The sequence below is a fragment of the Trachurus japonicus genome, chromosome 23 (genome assembly GCF_045865225.1).
Source record: "Trachurus japonicus isolate A0001 chromosome 23, Traja_1.0".
Taxonomy (NCBI): domain Eukaryota; kingdom Metazoa; phylum Chordata; class Actinopteri; order Carangiformes; family Carangidae; genus Trachurus; species Trachurus japonicus.
Window position 1 is genome coordinate 3,538,375 of NC_140929.1, and position 26,877 is coordinate 3,565,251.

At 38.1% G+C, this 26,877-nt stretch overlaps 2 protein-coding genes across 4 annotated transcripts; both read right to left on the minus strand.

Annotated features, from left to right (window-relative positions):
* Positions 1–26,052, minus strand: LOC146962332 (uncharacterized). Of its 2 annotated transcripts, none has more exons than XM_085769029.1 (6): positions 25,865–26,052; positions 22,992–23,042; positions 22,653–22,757; positions 22,478–22,552; positions 21,321–21,434; positions 1–154 (listed from the first exon to the last, which is right to left on the minus strand). In XM_085769029.1, exons 1-6 carry the CDS (start codon positions 25,922–25,924, stop codon positions 71–73), a joined length of 489 nt encoding a protein of 162 aa, XP_085625155.1. In that variant the 5' UTR covers positions 25,925–26,052; the 3' UTR covers positions 1–70. The 2 variants fall into 2 exon arrangements, with proteins under 2 accessions (XP_085625155.1, XP_085625156.1); XM_085769030.1 differs by lacking the exon at positions 1–154 and adding an exon at positions 19,962–21,047.
* LOC146962333 (uncharacterized) lies at positions 6,967–12,162 on the minus strand. Of its 2 annotated transcripts, XM_085769135.1 has the most exons (7): positions 11,952–12,147; positions 10,767–10,835; positions 10,486–10,536; positions 10,158–10,262; positions 9,984–10,058; positions 8,568–8,675; positions 6,967–8,295 (listed from the first exon to the last, which is right to left on the minus strand). In XM_085769135.1, the coding sequence occupies exons 3-7, from the start codon at positions 10,519–10,521 to the stop codon at positions 8,239–8,241; spliced, it is 381 nt and encodes a 126-aa protein (XP_085625261.1). In that variant the 5' UTR covers positions 10,522–10,536; positions 10,767–10,835; positions 11,952–12,147; the 3' UTR covers positions 6,967–8,238. The 2 variants fall into 2 exon arrangements, with proteins under 2 accessions (XP_085625261.1, XP_085625260.1); XM_085769134.1 differs by lacking the exon at positions 10,767–10,835 and having other exon boundaries at positions 11,952–12,162.
* Positions 26,053–26,877: the final 825 nt, after the last annotated feature.

Below are 26,877 nucleotides of genomic sequence, written 5' to 3' on the forward strand. Positions count from 1 at the left end.
GAGTAAACAGGTTTTTATTGACTGCTGGATCGTCCAATTACAGTGCAAAGGCTCAGAGGGTGGTTCCCTGTTACATGCCAAAGGATGTGGCTCCTATGCTGTCATGACGTTGAATCTGACGGATCATCATTGTGGACATCCCCAGACTCACCACCTGTGGAGACAATACGTCAGTCAGAGTTCATTCAAACACCTTGAATTCAAACCTTAAGTAAAAGACCATCTGTCTGATCCCACTGATGTTAGATACTAATGTTCAAACACTGACGCTACGCTAAACATTCACTCACAAATGTAATTCTTGCTAAAAACACATTTTTATTCAATTGAAACGAGCTTTGGCCCAAAGTAAACCACTGTTCACTGTCCAAGGCTAATGTTTACTGCTATCTAATGTGAGTTATGCTAACTGTTAAGTAGCTAGCTTAGTCTTGAAACCAGTGGTAGCCTAGAACTGAATCACTGCATTCAGGATTTAGTAGTCTAATGTTAGTTTACAATATCTGAATAAAATGATGTCACATAACACAACAAGGACAAGAAAATGACAGTTGAGCTTACTGCAGCAGCAAAAAGTCCAAAGAACACACCATGACTGTTGTGCCTGTACTGAAAACAGCAAGAAACAGCGTCAAAATTGATTGATTGAGATATTAAAGCTCCATACAGTATAAAGGTAGATGTTTGTGTTAAAGCTCCTTCAAAATAAAGGTAGATGTTTGTGTTAAAGCTCCATACAGTAAAAATAAATCTAATTTTACTTAAAATTTGACTCATGACATTTAAAAAGTAGCTTGTTTTTAGACTGTTTTTTTTACTTCTTTCAAGCAGATTTTCATTTGAAATAAGTAGAAAAATTTGATAGTGGAGCAAGTATTTCATATTAAAAGCACAAAAAACTTGCTTTCACTCGCAGATTTTTCTACTTATTTCAATTGAAAATTTGTTTGAAACAAATTAAAATATACTAAAAACAAGTTAATTTTTAGGTGAAGAGTTTTGTTTTAAGTGGAAAGAGATTAGTTTAGACTAGAAATGAGACATTTTGACAAGAAATAAGACAAATATTCTTGGAAAGATTTTGAATTTTTGCAGTGTAGACGGGCAACTTTTGATAAGAACCTGGTTTTAAAATAGGCTACCTAAAATACCCTTCATTTCATCTGATGTCCGACACACAGCTTGTTTTTAGTTTTTGCTACTGTTGGTTTCATTACTTCCAGCTCATGCTTGAGCTTTCTTTGTTTAGCTACAGCACCCAATTTGTGTAGAAATCCATCAAATTGTTATTCCCAATCTATTTCTGTGTTGGATGTTGCTGCTGGTTTTATTTTTCTTTCTTTCTTTTTTACTTTGAACTTTATCTTTGTTTATTACAAAAAGTAAGGCTATGATTGCTTGGTTAGTAACATGTATTCTATCCAAAGTGCACTTTGCAATAAAAAATCATATAAAGAGAAAGAAAAAAAAGCCTCAGTGCATAGAGAAATGCACAGTCTGCATTCAGACCTTATGGCTTTGGACTATGATGCCAAAGATCAGCGTGATGACCATTCCGACCCCCATGCAACCTGCAAACTGTGATGAAAGAAGAACAAAACAAAGTTTTACCACATCAGCAAAACCAAAAAATCGAAGTGAGAAGTTGCTCCTTTCTCTCTCTAGGTCTTGTACATACGATTTTCAGAGCCAGGGCGTTCTCTGTGCAGCTTCCGGACATTCCCAGCCCAGAGATGCAGATGATGCCGATGATAACGAACCATACCAAAATTATGATCTCTCCATCAGGCATCTGCTCCACCATGGCAGAACGAAAACACAAACACTTTTGTACAGAATAAACTCCATGATTTTCCGTCTGACCTCAACATTCAAAATGTAAATTATTTGTTTCTTTTATTTTCTGTTTGTCGTTTGTTACAACTTCACAGGTACAAATAACTTTGAGTGCATGTATTGTTGTTGTTGTTGTTGCTGTTTACCCGTGAGCTGCCAAAACTCACTACCCCGATGAGCGCTACCCATCCACAGACCTGAGGACATAAACACACCATTAGTTAGTCAATGTTTAAGAAAATAAAGGCAGAGTGTATAGAGGCCGAAGAGTGTCCCCATAATAGATGGAGACCTTAAGAGCACGTTGTGTTAAAGATGAAACACATAATGAGGTTAGCAATGACTACAAAAAATCAGGATTTTAAAATGATGAATAAAAATTAAATGATAACATTATTATGTAATAATCATTTTAAAGAGAAACTTTTGATGTTAAACTGTATTTTAAAGAGCTTCCTCCATATTTGTTCATTTATATTACTTCATATTCTAATAATTTCCCCTGATCTTTATCATAGATCTGTTGTTTCTGCTCTGAGACACTAGAGGGAGACAGAGATTTAACCAGGGCCGGAGTGGTTCTTTTTTTTTTAGATTGACTAGAATATGATGTACAAAAATATGCAAGTACTTATTTCTATTTTTCTCTTTAATCTTTTACTTGAATCACAAATATAAAACTAATTGAAATGACAAAAAGAAAAATGTTTTTCTACTTACATGGAACAATGCATTGAATAAGATGAAGACTAATTTGAAGCAAACATGAACTTTTCCCATCTTCAGATTCTGGTGATTTGCTCTGATGAAGAAGTGAAGCAGCGTTTCACAGACACAGTGTGAGTGTTGTGCAGCAGTGATGGACTGTGTGCACAGTCGGTGCGCGTGCGGATGAACACAGAGCTACGACACACAGATCTGAACTGCAGCCAAACAAAGGGCTGAACTCAACCCAAGGAAAATGACAACATCTGACCAGAGCCGGTTCAGACCTCCATGGGGCCCTAGGCAAAATTCTGCTAAGGGGCCTAACTGAACCCCAAAAACTTTCAACAGTCGCACCTGACACCCAGTGTTTCCACTTATCCCCCTTTAAACATATTGCACTGTTGGTCTAACTAAGAATAAATTCAGAACAAATCAAACTAAATGTGTAAACAAACAATCATACAGTCTTACATGTTGGGCATGCATGTTAATGTTTGAAATAACTCACGATTAAATAAAACTAAAATATAGATAAGGCTACTATTAATTCAGCTCCATCAAATTGGCTGCACTTGTTTTACTTTAATATACTTCAAATGTAGGTAATTATGTATATTATTATTTATTATATATATATTTTTTTAGCACCATTGTCACAATATTTCACAAGTTTTGTTTAATTCACTAAGATATCTGCATCTATATTTGTCTGTATCCAAGCAACAAAATTAAATCTTAGTCAATATTTATCCATTACTTTCCATTTGTAACTACACTACAACTAAAATCATAGAAGCCAGCAAGACGCACACAGAGACCGGGGTTCACCCAGGGCTCAGCGCTCTGTTAATGTAGGTCAAACACGGACTAGTCCTTCCCACTCTCCCACCCGGAGAGGAGAGTTACCTGACTGCTGTTCCCGCAGGTCATTGTCAGCTGTTTCTTCCCCCTTAATTCCCTGAGGGATAACTCTGCTTCATCGTGGCGTGCTAAACGCTGTCTTGCTAGGAATCCGGTAGGCCAACACGTGCGCAACGGACGGTCACGTCGTCAGGTTTTGTTTTGTTTTTTCACGGGGCCTCTATTATTTTGCGGGGCCCTACGCAACGTGCGTAGTGTGCGTATTGGGTGAACCGGTACTGCATCTGACAGAAGTGACAGCTCAAACATGAAGAAAAGACTAAAATACTTACAAACTTTAAGACATTAAAGTGTCTCCATATTCTTGTAATTCTTTAGTGTACCTTTTCTACTTTAAGTGTACATTTTATATATTTTATATTGTGTGTATTTAATGGCATTTCAATCCTGTGTATGTCGTGTACACACAGTAGCTGACTCTGACTTTGAATTTTGAACACTTTAAACTGAAACTTCCTCATTCAGACACGTTTCGACATTGGTCCATATCAATGACAACATGATGTTATCGATGGCTGTTCGTATGCTCAAGGCTCTGGGGCCTCCAGAGGGTCTAGAAACGTCCCTGCCTCTCTAACTGCTCTAGATCTATGAAGTGTTGAGCCCGTCCCCACATAGTGAGTGTTTGTGTGAAATAAAGGAGCTTTGTTCTTTGTAAAACTGAAACAAGTGCTCAGTGGTTTGTGGCTGCAGATGCATTTGTGACGTTTTCCCCACTGCAAATGAGTGAGTATAAGATAGCGTTTCCCCGATAAAATCCAATGTTCTGAAACTATTGTGTGAATGTGTATGTGTTATATGTGTTATGCAAATTTATGTATGTATCCCAATATGTGTTCCCTATATTGCTTGTTTTTAACATGTGAAGCACTTTGAGCTGCCTGAAAAGTGCTATACAAATAAAGCCTGATTGATTGATTGATTGATTGATTGATTGATTGATTGATTGATTGATTGATTGATTGATTGATTGATTGATTGATTGATTGATTGATTGATTGATTGACTTCTGTAGTTCATGGCCAACCGGGTCTACGGAGGAAAAACAAGAAATGAGACATGTCTACAGGCAGAGGTGTATAGTAACGAAGTAGATGTCCTTTGTTACACTACTTAAGTAGTTTTTTTTTTGGAGGATTTGTACTACTGGAGTTCTTTTTTTAATCAGGACTTTTACTTTTACTTCACTACATTTAAAAGTTAAAAAATGTGCTTTTACTCCGTTCATTTACTCCGTACATTTACATTTGCCACCTGGTTACTCGTTACAAATTAAAATAGAAATATAATTACCTGTAGGCTATGATGGCACTTGATTCACTCACTCTACATGTTTGCTCAGGTGTTTTTTGGTTTTATCATTCCACATCTATTCACCTGAAAGTGAAATAAAAAAAAGAACAAGTGGTTGTTTTGCTTCTTTTTATGCTAAATACTTTGTACTTGTACTTGTGATACTTGAGTATATTTTTTCACAAGATTGATACTGAAGTAGCCTACATTTAATGTGAGCTACTTTAAGACTTTTACTCAAGTTATTTTCTTATGCGTGACTTTTACTTTTACCAAAGTCATTTTTAGTTATGGTACTTCTACTTTTACTTAGTTATTTTTTTCAAGTCCATGGAGGACTTCCTGTTTACAGCGTCTGTCTCCACTAGTTCAAACCCAGACTGGTCATGAAGCATCATCACATCAGATCTGTGCAGAAAGCTCCTTAAAATGAATCAAAGATGTGCAAAAATAGACCCAAGGAGGGAGTTGATGATAGCACATAAAAATACCAGATGGTCTTTGTGAAACAAATGGACAAAATAAATGAATCGTGGGGTACATTGTCTGCACTATAGTGAACATTAATGATCACTAAACATTCAGACACCACAAAATCAGACACAGACCTTGTATTTGATAGAAGATGCACCAAAGACTCCATTTCTTTTTTTCGGAGACCTCTGCAAGTTTCCTGGGGATTCTCCTGCTCACACTGTGGTGAATGATAACCAGGCTCACTGTTTGACCCCTGTGGTGGAATCCAAACCCCCAGGAATCCCTCCCACCCCTCTTTCAGACATGACAGCAGCAGTGTGAGGTTATACCGTTTATTCTGAAATGATACGAGCAAAGAAACAGCTTCAGTCACATTTCTCTTCAATTGTAATGTAATCATTTTTTAAATGTTGGTGAGGTGTTCACTGCCTGTTGGGCTATATTAGCTCATACTGGTGATTTATAAAACTGGCAATAGTTACAATGATGTGTAACAACACAGCTAAATTTAGGCCTCGGTTTACCCTCACAATGGAATGGCTGCAATCTGCATATTAATTTGCAGGTAGGGGAGAGTGGGGTAAAGTGAGACACTTTTTACATTTGCTCCCCTCTAAGCGAGTGTAGTGTATTATTCACCTGAAATTTTAGCTTTAACATCATGTATTATGTTTATTCTTGGTAGGCTATGTGTGCCTCTTTTGGAATTGAAGGAAAGTGTGAATTGGTGCTTTACTTCACGGACATGTTTTGCTTAGAAGTAAACTAATCGAAGGTAGATGTTATAAGAAAGAAAGACGCACATACATTTATAGATATATAAAGCTGTTGTATTAGATGTTTAGTAACAGTAATAGATTAGATAATAAGTGGCTCTTGTGAAATGTACCCTAGGAGGATGTATTTCCTGTTGTTCACATTTTTCCCGTGATAACCTTGCTTAAATTTATGTTAGCCTTGTCCAGAGTATGAATGCAAGGTCGTAAACTCTATAGGCTGTATCCTGTCTCATGTCCATAGACGGAAGACATGAACTGTGTATGTTAAACAATTACAGGAAGTGTTTAGATTAACAGACACATGGGATGTTCATGTTAATGTTGAACACTTAATGCCTGTCATGATAAGATATATCCTTATGTTGGGAGAAGGTGGAGTTATGGAGTTAGAAAGTATATAAGATCATGGTTTTGAGCCTTAGGAGGAAGATCTCACTTTGGCACCAGAGATGCTTCAGGATTCGGCATTTTTTGTACACTGTTCTTCTACTTGTTAATAAACTTCTTTTTTGAACACAAGTGAAGACGTGTCGGCGGTGATCCCTTCTTTTCATCAACACATCAATATACCACACGAGCTAAAATAATTTATCAGTAGAATTTACACATTTCCCATTAATTCAGGATGCTGCCTATGGAAATTCTCATAATGTATTTAGGACAAAGGACAGTGAAAATATGATTGTTTTAAAAAAAAAGTGGTCTTGTGCCTCACTTTACCCCAGCTCAGGGGTAAACTGAGACAAACCAGAAAAATCAATGGGGTAAACTGATCCACTTACTTTTTCCACTCTGAAACTACCATAACAACACATGTTGTAACAGTTAGAGTCCTGACAGCTAGCTTGACAACCACACTTCCCAAAACTAATGTCGGACTAGTAACAGAATCATGGGGATTGGGCAATTAAGCACTTTTTTTTTCTCAACACAAAGTGACTCAAGACCAAAATCAAATACAACACAAAATGTTTTAATTAACATTCAAATGACAGATAGAACCAGTCAGATAGTCTGGGGGTCAGGTTGTAGGCCCCGACAATGGTGACCATTTTGATCAAAAGTCCTCTTGTGTGTGGGGTGAGCCGAGTCGACAAAGTGGAATGTGACTAAAATTTAGTTAATAACCAATAAATAAGTGAGCTGACTGAGAGCACATAGCATAACAAAGCAGTGTGGCTACAGATCATTGATCACACGAGATTTCTGGCTTGGGGGGTGAGATTCTAGTGTAAATCTTTGTGTGTGGTGTGCTCACAGTGTCTCACTCTTGGATTTATTATAATACATCCATGGTCTCACTTTACCCCAACACCCCCATTTTAGAAAAAACGACCTCTCTTAGAAATTCAGGCTAATTTTCAGCCAGCATCATCACATGGTTTTTATGTGTTGGTAGTTCATCATCATGTATCATAGAAGTTTTTGTACCGGAATCAATTTGCTTTGGCACAACAGTTGACACCAAGAAAATTTACTTTTACATGCTAAAATTTACTTTTACATGCTAAAATTTACTTTTACATGCTAAAATTATATTTTTGTGAAAAAAACATGCTTTCCACAGCATCATGAGGTCCTCTCCTTCATGGCCATGGGGAAATGGAAGGTTTTCTAGATTCAGGGGGTGTCTCACATTACCCCACTCTCCCCTAGGCTACAAATTTAAGGGAAAAACACAATGGAAAAAAAGAAAGAAATTGGGTGTTCAAAGACTAAATTTTAACAACATTTTTGCAAATAGCATCTGTTGAGCCTCAAATTTTAGTAATGTTAAAGGATTTCTTTTACAGGAAAGGAAACTTTACCAATAAAATGTGAGTTTTCTGCTAATGTATGCTGGTCTGATTTACAATGAGGACTTGGAAACGCAAAACAGTTAGCTAGCTTGCTAACCAGCCTTTACCTGGCTAGCAAACGGTTCACTCTGTAACTTTAGCCTAAATATTAGCATGTCAAACTTTTAGCCGGAAGAGATGAAGAGCTTAGAAACCGTTTCATTCCTACAATATGTCAATGTTTGTTCAAGCAAGAATCTCTGCGATTGAAAGCTGTGAGTAAAAACAATGTTTTCTCCCAAATGAAGCTCTTTAATTCTCCTAAAGAGGCAGAAATGTAAAGTAAACAGATTTTAATTGACTGCTGGATCACCCAATTACAGTGCAGAGGCTCAGATGCTCAGAGGGTGGTTCCCTGTTACATGCCGAAGGATGTGGCTCCTCCGCTAGTCATGACTTTCTATCTGACGGATCATCATGATGGACATCCCCAGACTCAACACCTGTGGAGACAATTCGTCAGAGAAAGATTCAAAAACCTTCAATTCAAACCTTTAAGTGAAAGATGCAACATGAGCAACCATCTGTCTGATCCTCACTGCTGTTAGATATTAATGTTCAAACACTGACGCTACGCTAAACATTCAAAAGCTAACACACGAAAAACTAATGTAATTCTTGTTAAAAAAAAAATAGGAAGGAGGTTGTTTCCAATATCTGAATAAAATGATGTCACATGACACAACAAGGACAAGAAAATGACAGCTGAGCTTACTGCAGCAGCAAAAAGTGCAAAGATTATGCCGATGCCCGCCTCGTAAGCTTTTTCCAGAGCCTCAGCTTGTTCCTTCGGATTGGAACCATTGTGGATGGCATCATAGACCTGAAAACAATAAGAAACAGCATCCAAAATGACTTATTGAGATATTAAAAACGGAAAGGTGAAATCCGGCGACCTGATTGGTTGTTAATGAGCATATACCACGGCTACTATAGAGAGCCTAAGCGGAAGCAGGAAGTAACGGTCGCCATGGGACCTCAACGGGACTGAAAGTTTTATTTCGTGATCCGATTGAATTGTGCCATGAGAAAAAAAAAGTCCTCTACCTGTCTCTACCTAAAAATTAAGCAAATGAGAATTTTGAATTAAAAAATATGAGGAAAAAGACATAATGAAGTTCCTGCCTGGAACGCTACAAAGTCGTAAGTCGTGACTTGAAGCTGTAATTTACGGTTTCAAAAGCCTGCCTGGAACGCAGCATTAGCCAAAACGACCGGATCGCTTACTTCTGCTTTAAATATAAAGGTAGATGTTTGTGTTAAAGCTCCATACAGTATAAAGGTAGATGTTTGTGTTAAAGCTCCATACAGTATAAAGGTAGATGTTTGTGTTAAAGGGATAGTTCACCCTAGAATGATATTTCGCTCATTATCTACTCACCCTCATGTTGACTAAGGGCTGGAAGAAGTTTCAGATTCCTCCGTGGCTTCTCTGAGTTACAGGGGGTCTCGGCATAGCAGTGCATGTCCATATAACGGTTGCAAAGGGACACCGGAGCTCTTCGTAAAAAAACACACACAAAAAAACATCCAAATACCTCCATGATGCTCGTATGTAATGTCCGTCTTGTGCTGAAGCCCCAAATTGCGTAATTGTCCCGAAAAAAATTAAATAAGTCTATATTTTAAGCTTGTTTGTAGCGGAAGCTTCTCGAAGCTCCTCTTCCTGGTCCGTCCAAATCTCTTCAGCACAAGACGGACATTACATACGAGCAGCATGGAGGTATTTGGATGTTTTTTTGTGTGTGTTTTTTTACGAAGAGCTCCGGTGTCCCTTTGCAACCGTTATATGGACATGCACTGCTATGCCGAGACCCCCTGTAACTCAGAGAAGCCACGGAGGAATCTGAAACTTCTTCCAGGTAGATAATGAGCGAAATATCATTCTAGGGTGAACTATCCCTTTAAAGCTCCATACAGTATAAAGGTAGATGTCCATGTGCAGTGTGATTATAAAGCAGCTCTAGGTTCTATATTAATACTGTGAAAGTATCAAAGCCTCAGTCCACAAAACAAAGTAGCTCAAATGTTCATTCAAATGTGCAAGGGCACCTTGCAATAAAAAAAAATAATATAAAAGAAAAAGAAAAAAGGCTCAGTGCACAGAGAAATGCACCGTCTGCATTCAGACCTGTTTTCTTTGGTTAACGCCTATGATGCCCCAGATCAGCATGATGACCAATCCGATCCCTATGCAACCTGCAAACTGTGATGAAAGAAGAATAACACAAAGTTTTACCACATCAGCAAAACCAAAACATCTAAGTAGAAGTTGCTCCTTTCTCTCTCTAGTTCTTGTACATACAATTTTCAGAGTCCTGGCGTGCTCTCTGAAGCCTCCATATATTCCCAGCACAGAGATGCAGACGATGCCGATGATAAAGACCCATGTCACAAATGTACTCAGTACCTGCTCCGCCATGGCAGAACGAAAACACAAACACTGAATTAGTGTTCAAAAATGACATTTTTCTTACTTCCAACAAATTGTACAGAATAAACTCAAATTTTCCGTCTGATTTCAACATTCAAAATTGTAATTAATGAATTTAAATTATTTGTTTCTTTTATTTTCTGTTTGCAACTTCACAGGTACAAATAAGATGGAGTGTATTATTATTGTTGCTGTTTACCCCTGCACCGGCAGAATTCAGTGCCCCGATGATCATTAACCATCCAAAGACCTGAGAACACAAACACACCATTAGTTAGGAAAATAAAAGCAGAGTGTATGGAGGCCGAAGACTGTCCCCATAATAGATGAAAAACTTAGGAGCACGTTGTGTTAAAAATGAAACACATAATGAGGTTGGCGATGATAACTACAAAAAATTTGGATTTAAAATGATGAAATGATAACTTAATTATGTGATAATCAATTTGAAGAGAAATGTTTGATGTCAAATCATATTACTTCATATTCTTATAATTTCCCCTGATCTCTCTCGTAGATCTGTGTCCGTGTTGTTTCTGCTCTGAGACACTAGAGGGAGACAGAGATGTAACACCTGAACTTCACAGACTGATGATGCTCACATGCAAAGGAAAAGAAGAAGACTTGGCTGGTATAAAACATTTTTCCCAGTAAAAAAAAAAAAAAATCAGTTTCTCAACTTTGTTTTTTCACACTTGAACTTCATTTTGTCTTTTTCTTCATATTTTTTAATTCAAAATCCTCATTTGCTTATTTTTTTTGGTTCTGTTTAAAAAGTGACATTTTTAAAAGTTTGTTTGATTATAAGTTTATGTAATAGTGTAATAGTATAATAGTGTTTATACAATAACATGTATATTTATTTGTAATTTATTTATTTATTTAAAGTCAGGACAATGCACATTAATAAAACATGTACCGTAGTACCTGTCAATGTGCCAGATTGTAGCCCGAGGGCTCATTTCCATATATATATATACTTTTTAAACATTAAAACTTTTTTTTTTTAAATTAAGCAAATGAGGATACAACTTCTTGTCTAATTTTAATTTCACTTTTGTAAATTAATAAGTATCTTGCAGTTTTGAGGAAACATAACGTGTTTGTGTTTTGACTTTCTAATGCTGTTTTTGTTAGATTGACTGAATATGATATAGAAAAATATGCAATATTTTAAAGGGATAGTTCACCCTAGAAAGATATTTCGCTCATTATCTACTCACCCTCATGTTGACTAAGGGCTGGAAGAAGTTTCAGATTCCTCCGTGGCAAAGTTTCAGATTCCTCCGTGGCAACAATTACGCAATTTGGGGCTTCAGCACAAGACGGACATTACATACGAGCATCATGGAGGTATTTGGATGTTTTTTTGTGTGTGTTTTTTTACGAAGAGCTCCGGTGTCCCTTTGCAACCGTTATATGGACATGCACTGCTATGCCGAGACCCCCTGTAACTCAGAGAAGCCACGGAGGAATCTGAAACTTCTTCCAGCCCTTAGTCAACATGAGGGTGAGTAGATAATGAGCGAAATATCATTCTAGGGTGAACTATCCCTTTAAATGCAAAATAAGTACTTATTTTTTATTTTTTTCTTTGATCTTTTGCTTCAAACACAAATATAAAACTGATTGAAATGACAAAAAGAAAAAAGTTTTTCTACTTACGTGGCACAACGCATTGAAGAACAAGAAGCCGTATTTGAGGCGAGGCTTAACTTTCCCCATCTTCAGATGTTGGTGATTTGCTCTGATGAAGAAGTGAAGCAGAGTTTCACAGATACAGTGTGAGTGTGTGTGAGATGATGATGTGCAGCAGTGATGAACTGTGTGCAGAGTCGGTGCGTCTGAACACAGAGTTACGACACACAGATCTGAACTGCAGCCAAGCAAAAGGGCTGAACTCAACCAAAGGAAAATGATAACATCTGTCGGAAGTCACAGCTCAAACAGCAGCACATGAAGAAATGACTAAAATACTTCCAAACTTTAAAAGACATTAAAGTGTCTCCATATTCTTTTGATTCTAAAGAGGCCAGAAAAGACGTGTATTAAGTTTGACTATACGTCCGTTTGCAGTAGGGGAGAGCGGGGTAAGTAGTGCCAATTTTTACTTAAATTGCCTTTAAAGCAAGGGGATTAAAAAAATTCTGGCACAACTTGCCCGCGGTGCGGGGTAAGTTGTGCCATTAGCGAGAATACACTGGGGTAAATTGTGCCATTGATAATTGAAGTAAAACAGATCATTTTAATCTCACAAATGATAATACTATATAAAAGCAAGACATTCAATACAAAATTAAAGCCAGAAGCGGCGATGATCGGGCCCTCGCTTGTCCCCATGCAGTCGCGGAGGCCTGGGGCACGCTGGGGGCTGTGGCACAAAGAAACGCAATGTTTCGTTCATCCACCAGGCTACGAGCACAACCAGACTAGGCAGGTGTGTTCAGGGGCGGTCCCTCATCACACATGTAAAGTTTCAAGCAAATCAGTGCCCACTGCCATGTTTCTCCTATACACAGACAGCACTGCCACTGGCACAACTTAACCCAGGCCCTTTGGCACAAATTACCCCAAGCCCAGCATTTTGAGAAAAAAAGATTCCCCAGCTGTTTTGAGCTGGCATCATGCTAACTGTATAGACTCATGGTGTAGCTTAATAAAGCACTAAAACATGTGTGAACTGTTTTCAAAGTTATCTATAATTGTTCAAACATGGCAATCAAAAAACCTTGATCATAGAAATGTTACTTTGGAGGGCAAAAACTTGTTTTTTGAACATAAATGTGCTTTCTTCTCAAGCCATGTGTCTCCCTTCTTGATAGGATGAGTGAAATGGATGCCCCTTCAAAAATATGTGGTCACATGACCAACTTCTTCTATGGTTTTCTAGATAAAAGGGGTGGAACTACTTGCCCCATGGCACAAATTACCCCACTCTCCCCTATACATTTTTAATGTACTTTTTTATACTTTAAGTGTACATTTTATATATTTTATATCGTGTGTATTTAACGGCATTTCAATCCTGCGCATGTCGTGTACACACAGTAGTTGACTCTGACTTTGAACTCTGAACACTTTAAAGGGACAACAAGGAGTTTTGGAAAGCGAAGTGTTTTCATACTACATTTCCCATGAGCCTCCGCGCGCACCGTGAAATTCACTGTCTACTGACAGTGGACTCAGATATCGCCGTGTACAAGTCAGAGGTAGAAAGATGTGTGCAGTGGTGTGAGAAGCATAATTGAAAAGAAATGCTGTTCGATCCCAGGTCTGTTGGTGATCACAGTCTTGTCTTTCTGAATGAGGAGAGGGTTGAACAGGTTACAGTACACAAGTACTTGGGCATTTATTTTGATTCTAAGTTACAGTGGGCTCACCATGTGGATTATGTCTGTTCAAGGATCAGCCAGCGCCTGTACTTTTTGCGCAGGCTTAGGGTTCATGGAGTGGATAAAGATGTCATGTTGTTGTTCTACAGAGCAGCCATGGAAACCATCATCCGCTATGGCATTACAACTTGGTTTGGCAACCTGACCATTAAATGTAAAGTACAACTCCAAAACATGATCAAAAAATAATTGGCATGCTGCCTCCATCATCTCTTCAGGAGATATTCGAACCAACAGTTATGAAGCAAGGTCAAAAAATCACCTCAGACCCAAATCACATCCTCCACAGGGAGTATGAGTTGATGCCTTCAGGCAGAAGGTAGCTACAGGTTACCAAGCTGTAAGCTCAATAGATACAAATTCTCATTTATTCCATTATCAATTAAGCTACTTACAGTAATGCAGTGTGTAGGTCTAGTTAGTTGCTATACTTTTGTGCCAGTCAGACGGGATGTAACTTCTACTACATTTAATGGGCCATTTATTTATTAGCCCACCTAACTAATTTCACCACCAGCCGCCACTGAGTGTGTTGCTGTAAGAGGAAAGAGTAATGTGCAATAATGAGTGTGCTGCTGTATGTATAGAGGTATGTGCAATAATGAGTGTGCTGCTGTATGTATAGAGGAAAGAGTAATGTGCAATAATGAGTGTGCTGCTGTATGTATAGAGGTATGTGCAATAATGAGTGTGTTGCTGTAGCCTATGTATAGAGGTATGTGCAATAACGAGTGTGCTGCTGAATGTAAAGAGGAATGTGCAATAATGTTGCTGTAGCAAGGGATCAGATGGGCATCATGTTATTATTACTATTGTCTTTTTATTTTATATGTATAGGTGATTTCAGGACATTGTTGGGGGGCGCGCAAGGAGCTGGGGGATATGATGATGTGTTTGTTTGTGGTCTTAGATGTATTGTTTTGTGTATGTGTTCATGGCGCCTGGAGTCTCTGGTCTGTCCAGTACGAATTTCTCCCAAGGGAGACAATAAAGACAAACTAACTAACTAACTTTAATTCTGTTTGGGATTTGATTTCTGGTGGTAGGTGTGTATCTATCCAGCACTGAAAGGGATGATTGACCGAATGTTGTCCTGCATCTTCGAATTTTACAGTTTTGCTTGCTCACGCTCCTTGTCATTGTCCCAACTCCCAAAGTTGTCTGATTTAGTAAAAATCTGTGACATCGCTAAGCTCACAATTCAGTCAGAAAACATCAAACGTGTGTGTTTGTGTGTGTGTGTGTGTGTGTGTAAGGTCATTTAGGCAGGAAGAGGACAAGCTACTTGGAAAATGATTTTCCAAGTAGCTTGCTCAACACCGGCTCTCAGAACATGTGGTTGTGGGTTTTTTACAGTTACTCAGAGGAAATCCGTTTTGTGCAGAAACATGAACACCTCCTCCACTCTGAGGCTGCACAGAATCTGGAACGTCCTGTGTTTAATAACTCTGTTTTATTCCTATTTTATTTTATTTTTATTTTTTGTACTGCATTTAATGTATAGACTTGTTTTTGTTATGAGTTTCAATACTATATCTGCTTCATTTATTTCCTTTTGCTTCTTTTTTCTTCTTCTTTTTTCCAAGTTTAGTTTGGTGTGATGTTTGTAGTTGTTTGTGGTAAATATTTGAACATGTATGCAAGTATGTGTATCTTTAAACGTATATATTTGTGTGTATATTCAGGTTGAGTATATTAACTTTTTTCAAATTTTAATATTGTAACCGTGGACCCCAGATGGCTCAATAGTGGCTGCTGAGAACTGTTGTTAAAGAAGAAGTTAAAGACAAAGAGTGTGAATGAGGTGAAGTAAAGTAATTATTCACACTTTTTTTTTATTGGCTCATTTACGTAAAGCCACTGAGGTCAACAGGAGGTCACAGGATGTCAGCAGGTACAGGAGGAGTCTAAAAGGTCGGGCGGGTTCCAGTGAAGAGGAAAGTTTCAACTGTTCAACTCCAGAGAAAAGCCACAGAAAAAAAAACCCACCGTCACCCACAACAGCAAACAAAATCTGAATATAGCCACTGATTAGTTTCAGTGGTATAGAGTTTGGGGACTGAAGAGTTGTACATGTTTATCTGAGCCTTGGCGACCGGCCTGAACTGAGGCAACATCATGTTTGAGGGTTATGGTTATGGTTATGATTAGGGTTAGGGGTTAGGGTTAGTGGGGCTTCTAGTGGTGATTCCTCTTTCAACATAAAACAGCAGGATCCCCAACAATCTTCTTCACTCACACTCATAAACTACAACAATAAAAAATTTCCCCAACTCCAGATTTCATAACCATAACATCCGATAACCAAACACATGATTTAAAACAAGGACTGGGTTAGGGTTAGGGTTAGGGTGAGTGTCAATCTCAATTGTTAGAGGGAATCAAAAAGCGTTAATTGGAGTAGGGTAGATCATTCGGTAGGTTATTTGGACCCAGAGATACAGGTTAAGATTTAGGTAAGGTTTATTGATGGTTAGGGTTAGTGTAAAATAAAGTTTGGGGATAAAATAGGTATAGTATGAGATAAAAGGTACTATTGCAGATCAACAGCAGGTTTATAGCCTGGATAAATAAATAATATGAGATAGTTGTAACCCAAAAAAACAATAATTAGTAAATCTTGGACATGCCAATAATATAATGCGAAAACAAGGAAGATTTATAAAGTGAAAAATATGAAAAATAGGGTTAGGGTTGGGGTTAGTGGGGCTTCTAGTGGTGATTTATCTTTCAACATAAAACAGCAGGATCACCAACGATCTTCTTCACACTCAAACTACAACAATAAAAATTTCCCCAACTCCAGATTTTATAACCATAACATCCGATGACCAAACACATGATTTAAAACAAGGACTGGGTTAGGGTTAGTTAGTCTCTAAAGATAGTTGAAAAAGAGAGAGAGAGAAGATTTGTCTTTTTATCAACGAAAAGTCTTTAACTCGATCCAGAAGGTCTGGTACTAATAAGGTGGTGACACTGCTTGTTAATCATTATGTCAATTACCAGCTGATTAACTTAATCTCAAGAGTTAACATTGTCTGCAGGCGCATTTACATATATTGTGAAAGTGGAACCAGAGCCTCACTGCATATGAAACGACAGAATGAAACGATTGTTAGTCAGAATTAACTTCCTTTTATCTGAAATTGTGCTGTTCATACCTACAATACAAGACAATAAATCTTTATCGTCCACCGTCCGAAATGGCTCACCAACACACAAGATGGGCAGTTCATGAAGAAAAGACAGATGTAGCCTATATATAGAAATATAAAATAGAACTGATGAACAGGCAATAAAACACAGTTAAGATATAAGTAGAGTAGTTCATTTCATTGTGTTTGTCAAACTAGAGTGCATCTTCTTCCTCAACTCCCGTGTCTTGCGGCGTCCCCCAGGGTTCGATCCTAGGACCGTTGTTCTTCTCAATTGACATGCATTTAGACTAGAGTACAAACATGAGGTCCACTTTCACTGCTGCAGAGATGATACACAGTTCTACTTCCCTTTTACAAAAACTGAAATTGTTGTCCATTCATGGTCAATGTAAACTGATACCAATCTTAGGTGTCGTCTTTGATTGCAAGATGTTTCAACAGTCAAGTGTCCTGTGCTGTTCAGTTATGTTTCCTCTGAACTGAAACTTATACTTTACGTATAGGGGAGAGTGGGGTAATTTGTGCCATGGGGCAAGTAGTTCCACCCCTTTTATCTAGAAAACCATAGAAGAAGTTGGTCATGTGACCACATATTTTTGAAGGGGCATCCACTTCACTCATCTTATCAAGAAGGGAGACACATGGCTTGAGAAGAAAGCACATTTATGTTCAAAAAACAAGTTTTTGCCCTCCAAAGTAAAATTTCTATGATCAAGGTTTTTTGATTGCTGTGTTTGAACAATTATAGATAACTTTGAAAACAGTTCACACATGTTTTAGTGCTTTATTAAGCTACACCATGAGTCTATACAGTTAGCATGATGCCAGCTCAAAACAGCTATCCTTTTTTTTCAAAATGCTGGGCTTGGGGTAATTTGTGCCAAAGGGCCTGGGTTAAGTTGTGCCAGTGGCAGTGCTGTCTGTGTATAGGAGAAACATGGCAGTGGGCACGGATTTGCTTGAAACTTAACATGTGTGATGAGGGACCGCCCCTGAACACACCTGCCTAGTCTGGTTGTGCTCGTAGCCTAGTGGATGAACAAAACATGGCGTTTCTTTGCGCCACAGCCCCCAGCGTGCCTCAGGCCTCCGCGACTGCATCGCGATCATCGCCGCTTCTGGCTTTAATTTTGTATTGAATGTCTTGCTTTTATATAGTATTATCATTTGTGAGATTAAAATGATCTGTTTTGCTTCTCTAATGGCACAACTTACCCTGCACCAGGGGCAAGTTGTGCCACAAAACCACTTTTTTTTTCTAAAGCTATATTTCTGAAACAGTTAATTTAAGATTCAAAGTGATTGTTCCCATGGATGCACAACATCCTAAACTATGTACATATTTTAGTTGGGGGCATTATAACAATTCCCTTGCTTTAAAGGCAATTTAAGTAAAAATTGGCACTACTTACCCCGCTCTCCCCTAACTGCTGTTACACTGCTGCTGCTGAAAGGCGGCAAACACTGAGAGCCTGATAGCATGTTGGTGCTGCTGAGCAGATCTGTGGAGCTGATTGGTTCATTCTTATCACATGACATGCGGTGCACTTGCTGCATTGGAAAAAGTTTAGATTTTCCCATCTCTGTGTGCCATCATGGACCTTTTGGGTCCGTACCCCCCAGTTGCACATCTCAAGTCCCTTTGATTTTTATCACTATAATTGTTTAACTGTTTATTTTACCTCTATTATTGTTTGTTTTATATATTATTATTTGATTTTATGGAAAGCACTTATATTAAAAAATATATGTTTTTAAAGGATATTATTATTATTATTATTATTATTATTATTATTATTATTATAGTATTGTGATCTGACCAGTGTGAACAATACATTAGGCCTATCCTGAAAGTGGAGCAGCTAAATGAAACCCAGCCATCATTCATCTGATTATTTACACCTGTGAACAAAGGAGGGCAGGCGGCCATGTTGTTCAGGTCACTGATCTATTTGCTCCTCATACACCAGATTATAAATTCATACAACTCAGTCAGAGGAGAGGAGAGGAGAGTGTCACTCTGTTTGATTAACGGCCGTAAATTAATCAGCTGTGAAGAGTTTCAGTAGGCTATAACGCTGCGCTTCGTGTAACAAACCTACCATGGGCTCAATCCTCGCATACTGGCACTGTGTTTACGTCACAGCTCATATTTATGTGCTGAGGAGAGCCCTGCTAACCAGTGAGTGTCCGTGATACAACATGAATAGAGATAAATATGATTGGCTGTCACTGTGGAAGTGGAATCAACACCAAAACTCTGTTACACAGAGATGTTAGTGGACCAGGTGAGGTCACAGGAAATGTGTGTTCCGAGAAACTTGAAGTCACTGACCCTCTCCACTACATCACCTCCGATGTGGACAGGGGCAGGGTCTGTTCTTTTCCTGCGGAAATCCGCAGGGGGAGGGGGAGGAACTTGGCTTGTGTGTATTTTCCTGCGGAAATCAATCAACATCACACCACTACAGTATGTGCTGTGGTTCTCCTGCAGCTCTGTCACAGTGTTGATCTGTGGTTGCGCTGCCCTCTGCTGGCTGCTGCTGGTAACTCCTGTTGCAACAAGTGGCTGAAATATGAACGGGTGAATATTGTTTCCTGTTGAATATTTATATTGAATATATTTATGACAAATACATGTTATAAACATGTTATAATACAATACATGTTAAGGTGAAACACTACGGGCAAAAAACATTTTTCCTGCACTGATCAATTTTAAGATTTTGGGCTATTTTGCTTCCTTAACATGTCTCCTTTCAGATGAGAGGAAAGAAATGGTAAAAAAAAATTGTTTAAAAAAAAATCCAAATTATGGTGGTTATTTTACTTCATTGTGTCTTCTTTTGTCTGAAGATTTCTCCTGAATTCACCAAAAGTTAGCATGCTGTTGTCTGACCCACGTCATGACAGGCATCTTGAAGCTCTCTCTCTCCTGCACATCAACATCTACATTTTGCGGTGAATCGTGGGGTACATTGTCTGCACTATAGTGAACATTAATAATCACTAAACATTTGGACAACACTACAAAATCGGACACAGACCTTGTATTTGAAAGAAGATGCACCAAAGACTCCATTTCTGTTTTTCGGAGACCTCTGACCTCTGAAAGCTCCTCAGAAGGAGTGACCTGAATGCAGTAAACCGGCCCCAGAACCGCTGAAACTTTTATGCTGACAACAAGTTTCCTGGGGATTCTCCTGCTCACACTGTGGTGAATGATAACCAGGCTCACTGTTTGACCCCTGTGGTGGAATCCAAACCCCCAGAAATCCCTCCCATCCCTCTTTCAGACATGACAGCAGCAGTGTGAGGTTATACTGTTTATTCTGAAATGATACGAGCAAAGATTTCACAGTAAAACAGCTCCAGTCACAGTTTCTCTTCAATTGTAATCATTTTTTAAATGTTGGTGAGGTATTCACTGCCTGTGGGGAAACCTGAGTTTATCATCAGTGAACGTTATGTTAGGCTTTATTATCTCATACTGGTGACTTATACCTATTCTGGCAATAATGATGTGTAACAACACAGCTAAATCTAGGCTTGTAGTTTTTCCCTCACAATGGAATGGCTGCAATCTGCATATTTACTTGCAGGTACAAATTAAATGGAAAAACACAATGGAAAAAAGAAATTGGGTGAAATTTTATCAACATTTTTGCAAATACCATAAATTGAGCCTCAAATTTTAGTAATGTTAAGGATTACTTTTACAGGAAAGGGAACTTTACCAATAACATGTGAGTTTTCTGCTAATGTATGCTGGTCTGATTTACAATGAGGATTTGGAAATGCGAAACAGTTAGCTAGCTTGCTAACCAGCCTTTACCTGGCTAGCTAACGGTTCACTCTGTAACTTTAGCCTAAATATTAGCATGTCAAACTTTTAGTCGGAAGAGAAAAAGAGCTTAGAAACCGTTTCATTCCTACAATATGTCTATAATATAGTTTGTTCAAGCAAGAATCTCTACGATAGAAAGCTGTGGGAGAAAACAATTCTTTCTCCCAAATGAAGTACTTTAATTCTCCTAAAAAGGCAGAAATGTGAAGTAAACAGATTTTAATCGACTGCTGCATCGTCCAATTACAGTGCAGAGGCTCAGAGGCTTGTTCCCTGTTACATGCCGAAGGATGTGGCTCCTCCGCTAGTCATGACGTTCTATCTGACGGATCATCATTGTGGACATCCCCAGACTCATCACCTGTGGAGACAATTCGTCAGAGAAAGATTCAAAAACCTTAAATTCAAACCTGAAGTGAAAGATGCAACATGAGCAACCATCTGTCTGATCCTCACTGCTGTTAGATATTAATGTTCAAACACTGACGCTATGCTGAACATTCAAAAGCTAACACACGAAAAACTAATGTAATTCTTGTTAAAAAAAAAAAATAGGAAGGAGGTTGTTTCCAATATCTGAATAAAATGATGTCACATGACACAACAAGGACAAGAAAATGACAGCTGAGCTTACTGCAGCGACGAAAAGTGCAAAGAGCACGCCGATGACGATCTCGAAAAGTTTATCCAGTAACTCAGCTTCTTGCTTCGACGCAGGAATGGACCCGTTGTGGATGGCATCTTGGACCTGAAAACAGCAAGAAACAGCATCCAAATTGATTTATTGAGATATTAAAGTTACTTATAAAACAGAAAGGTGAAATCCGGCGACCTGATTGGTTGTTAACCGTGGTATAATGAGCATATCCACCTTTTTCCGAACGTCAAAAACGTAGCCTGTTTTGCTCTCCCGGTGGAATTTTATGTTTACGTTTCCATGGTTTCGGTAGTCGCGTTAAATGTGTTTACCGCAACTATGACAACGACTGAAAACCATGGAAACGTAAACGTACAATTCCACCAAACCGGCAAAACCGGAAGTTGGTTTTGAACATAGATGACGTTCGTAAACTTGTACCACGGCTACTATTCTAAAGCCTTATCACAGCGTAGGCTATCACTCCGCCTCAGGCACGTATGACTGGTATGAATGGAAGTGTTTGTCATGTATCCATGACAACGGACTGTCGCAGTCCGTAGCAACAGACAGCTGATGTTTTTACGATGTTAAAAAAAATTGACTAAAGTGGTTGAATTCACATGTGGTTAACTTTCACCTCCAGAGGGTTAAATATGAAGGTATATGTTTGTGTTAAAGCTCCATACAGTATAAAGGTAGATGTTTGTATTAAAGCTCCATACAGTATAAAGGTAGATGTTTGTGTTAAAGCTCCATACAGTATAAAGGTAGATGTTTGTGTTAAAGCTCCATACAGTATAAAGGTAGATGTTTGTGTTAAAGCTCAGTATAAAGGTAGATGTTTGTGTTAAAGCTCCATACGGTATAAAGGTAGATGTTTGTATTAAAGCTCCATACAGTATAAAGGTAGATGTCCATGTGTAGTGTGATTATAAAGCAGCTCTAGGTTCTATATTAATACTGTGAAAGTATCAAAGCCTCAGTCCACAAAACAAAGTAGCTCATATAAACAAAAAAACACCTCTGTAAATTAAAACAAGAGGGTGGCTTCGGCCTACAAGAATTCAAATGTGCAAGGGCACCTTGCAATAAAAATAATATAAAAGAAAAAAGGCTCAGTGCACAGAGAAATGCACAGTCTGCATTCAGACCTGTTTTCTTTGGACAATGCCTATGATGCCACAGATCAGCATGATGACCATTCCGATCCCCATGCAACCTGCAAACTGTGATAAAAGAAGAATAACACAAAGTTTTACCACATCAGCAAAACCAAAAGATCTAAGTGAGAAGTCGCTCATTTCTTTCTCTATTTCTTGTACATACGATTTTCAGAGCCAGGGCGTTCTCTTTGCGGCCTCCGTACATTCCCAGCACAGAGATGCAGATGATGCCGATGATAACGACCCATGTCATAAATGGGCTCCCTACCTGCTCCACCATGGCAGAACAAAAACACAAACACTGAATTAGTGTTCAAAAATTACATTTTTCTTACTTCCAACAAATTGTACAGAATAAACTCTGATTTTCCGTCTGACTTCAACATTCAAAATTTTATATAGTGACTTTAAATTATTTGTTTCTTTTATTTTCTGTTTGTCGTTTGTTACAACTTCACGTGGAAGAAATAACATGGAGTGTATTATTGTTGTTGCTGTTTACCCCTGCACCGGCAGAATTCACTGCCCCGATGATCATTAACCATCCAAAGACCTGAGAACACAAACACACCATTAGTTAGGAAAATAAAAGCAGAGTGTATGGAGGCCGAAGACTGTCTCCATAATAGATGAAGAACTTAGGAGCACATTGTGTTAAAAATGAAACACATAATGAGGTTGGCGATGACTATAAAAAATTAGGATTTAAAATGATGAATAAAAATAAAATGATAACTTAATTATGTGATAATCAATTTGAAGAGAAATGTTTGATGTCAAATCATATTACTTCATATTCTTATAATTTCCCCTGATCTCTATCATAGATCAGGGGCGCAGATAGAGGGTGGGACAGGTGGGACTCGACACCCCCAGATTCTGATTCACTTGGATCCGTCCCCCTCACTTTTATGGAGAGAAAAATCTCGAAATGCAAAAAAATGAAAATGCGAAATAGCGCCTCTCTGGACGCGTATGGGCTATGTGGCGAGAAACGGTATTACACTCCTGTATTCGGTTGTTGAGCTGGGTAGGCTGCGTCGTCTCAAGCCTGGTTACCATAGTTACCCAGAACGCATATGACAGGCATCAGTGGGACAGCTCCTAGTTTAGGACCCGACCCCATAACCTAGAACTACCAACAACAAAACGGCATGCAAGATGAGGCCAGCCAAACCCAAAAAGCAGAAAACGATTGCATCGTTTTTTCAAAAAGCATCAACTGTAAGTAAACTGTGTGTTATCATAAACGTTATCATATCACCTTGCAATTTTTGTTGGTAGTCTGTCTGTTCAAAGAAATCTCGCCGTGGAAGTAAAATCGTAGTAGAGACACAGAGTGAGAATAGAGGAAGAGAGACCAATTTCACAAGGGGGAGGGGAGGGGGAAACCTTTATGCATTTATTTATTATCAATTAAATCGTCCATTGCAGCTTTCTGGGGTCTTCTGGAAATGTGTAGGCCTGCTTGAATCCGTGATATTGCCAAGTCTAATGGTCTAGACTCTAAGTTGTTAGGTTACAGTTTCAACAGCGATTGCTAACGTCATCATTTTAAACCGTGAACTGTTATTTTAGTTACTAACACTCGGCGCAATGTGTTCCATTTAAGGTGAATCAGTATTTAACACAATTATTGTGTTGTTGTCATACATCACCTCCATTGAATTTGAATGACTGAGCCTGTTAGCTTGTTATTATCTCGCCTTACAGACACAGTTAATTATTTTTTAGAGTCCAGAATTGAACTTTGTAGGCATTACTAACCATTATAGACAAAAATGCACTACACAAAATAACATATATTTTATTATTTTAAGCTTATTAAAATAAAATGCTTGTACTGTGATGTTGGTTGACAGGCTCATTTATGCCGACAGGAAGTTTGGCCACCATAGCAACACATTATATTGGCATATCCATATGGAATCTTATAATCTCTAGTAGAGATATGGCTCCTGGGACTGGTAGCCTCTGTGGTAGCCTGTAGGTATGCCCATGTTAAATTACTGCCAATGGCGCTAATGCCTTAAAGCAGTTATAATGTTTGTTTATGCTATGTTAAAATGTTGTCATGGTCCTGGCCTGCAGGTAGTTCCTGAAGATGGCAGTGAGGGAGGTGAAACTGAAAGCGATCCACTGGAGGGTAGCAGCAGTAGGCCTAGTTGTGCATTAGATCTACAGCTTGAAGAGGCAGAAGGGAGAGAGGGAGAAGAGGGAGGGACAGAAGAAAGAGAGAGAGAAGGAGGGTCAGAAGAAGGATGGACAGGAGACGGGACGGCAAGGCCAGAGGCAGATGGAAGAAAGGGAGAGGAGGTTGACATAATGACATACACAAAACCAAATCAACCTGACCCTAAATTTGTCCCCCCCAGTTTCAAAAACCTATCTGCGCCCCTGTCATAGATCTGTTGTTTCTGCTCTGAGACACTAGAGGGAGACAGAGATGTAACACCTGAACTTCACAGACTGATGATGCTCACATGCAAAGGAAAAGAAGAAGACTTGGCTGGTATAAATCATTTTACCCAGTAAAAAAAAAAAAAAAATCAGTTTCTCAACTTTGTTTTTTCACACTTGAACTTCATTTTGTCTTTTTCTTAATATTTTTTAATTCAAAATCCTCATTTGCTTAATTTTTTGGTTCTGTTTAAAAAGTGACATTTTGAAAAGTTTGTTTGATTATAAGTTTCTGTAATAGTGTAATAGTATAATAGTGTTTATACGATAACAAGTGTGTATATATACACACTTGTTATCGTATAAACACTATTATACTATTACACTATATATATATATATGTGTGTGTGTATGTATATATATATATATATATATATATATAGATTATATTATAGAAGATTTTAAACTGAACCTTCCTCATTCAGACACGTTTCAACATGTTTCAACATGTATGAGTGTCTCTGATTAACTCTGTCCTCTGACTGGTTCCAACTTCTTCCAACTTCCAACTTGGTTCCAACTGAAATAAATATGTCGTTTTACTTTTGATTTCCATATATATACATATATATATATATATATATATATATTTAAACATTGAAACTTAAAAAAAATTAAGCAAATGAGGATGGTACAACTTCCTGTCTAATTTTAATTTCACTTTTGTAAATTAATCAGTATTGTGCAGTTTTGAGGAAACAACGTGTTTGTGTTTTGAGTAAAAAATGAAACTTTTTTGACAAACTTTCCAATGCTGTTATTTTTTTAGATTGACTAGATTGATAGAATATGATATAGAAAAATATGCAATATTTTAAATGCAAAATACGTACTTATGCAAAATAAGTACTTATTTTTTAAACACAAATATAAAACTGATTGAAATGACAAAAAGAAAAAAGTTTTTCTACTTACGTGGAACAACGCATTGAAGAACAAGAAGACGTATTTGAGGCAAACATTAACTTCCCCCATCTTCAGATGTTGGTGATTTGCTCTGATGAAGAAGTGAAGCAGAGTTTCACAGATACAGTGTGAGTGTGTATGAGATGTTGATGTGCAGCAGTGATGAACTGTGTGCAGAGTCGGTGCGTCTGAGGATGAACACAGAGTGACAACACACAGATCTGAACTGCAGTCAAACAAATGGGCTGAACTCAACCAAAGGAAAATGACAACATCTGTCGGAAGTCACAGCTCAAACAGCAGCACATGAAGAAATTACTAAAATACTTCCAAACTTTAAAAGACATTAAAGTGTCTCCATATTCTTGTGATTCCAAAGAGGCCAGAAGAGACGTGTCACTCTTATTTTAAGTTTGACTATACGTCCGTTTGCAGTATAAATTTTTTATGTACTTTTTTCTACTTATAATTATTAATCAACATATTTCAAAATGTATGAATGTCTCAGATTAACTTTGTCCTCTGACTGGTTCCAACAATGTAAATCTGTCATTTTACTTGATTTCCAGAAAACAGAAGTAGCCTAACTGGTGTGTGTGTCTAGTTGCCACCATGTCCAGCGGTGGATTCATCCACCTTGGACTGTAAATAGGGTTAGGGTTAAATTATTAAATGAATGAAAAAAATAATTATCTAATCAACATGGAAAGTAGATGATGTAACAAACAATACAAACAGATTCTATTTAAATGAAAAAAGCTGAAAAAGAAAATGATCTGAATAAAGGCAATAAAAGAGGAATCGGTTAGTGACTAGTTCTCCAAAATAAAAAGAAGGAGAAATGTACAACTTCTGTTTTTTTACTGGTGTGGTCAGTGTGCATCCCCTCTACAGAGACGTTGCAACAGGGGAAGGCAATGGAGGGGGGGGGGGGGGGGGGGGGGGCTGACATTGGTCCATATGACAACATGATGATGAGAAACGTCCCTGCCTTTCTAACTGCTCTTGATCTATGAAGTGTT

Bases quoted from the DNA above. Each gene is read 5' to 3' on its own strand.
- LOC146962333 (XM_085769134.1), bottom strand. From the start codon at position 12,011: ATGGGGAAAGTTAAGCCTCGCCTCAAATACGGCTTCTTGTTCTTCAAT. The intron at 10,537-11,951 runs GTAAGTAGAAAA...TTGTGTTCTCAG, and splicing joins TCTTCAATGCGTTGTGCCAC to GTCTTTGGATGGTTAATGAT. The intron at 8,676-9,983 runs GTCTGAATGCAG...TATTGTTTTCAG, and splicing joins GCGTTAACCAAAGAAAACAG to GTCTATGATGCCATCCACAA.
- LOC146962332 (XM_085769029.1), bottom strand. From the start codon at position 25,924: ATGGGGGAAGTTAATGTTTGCCTCAAATACGTCTTCTTGTTCTTCAAT. The intron at 23,043-25,864 runs GTAAGTAGAAAA...TTGTGTTCTCAG, and splicing joins TCTTCAATGCGTTGTTCCAC to GTCTTTGGATGGTTAATGAT. The intron at 22,758-22,991 runs GTAAACAGCAAC...ATGGTGGAGCAG, and splicing joins TGAATTCTGCCGGTGCAGGG to GTAGGGAGCCCATTTATGAC.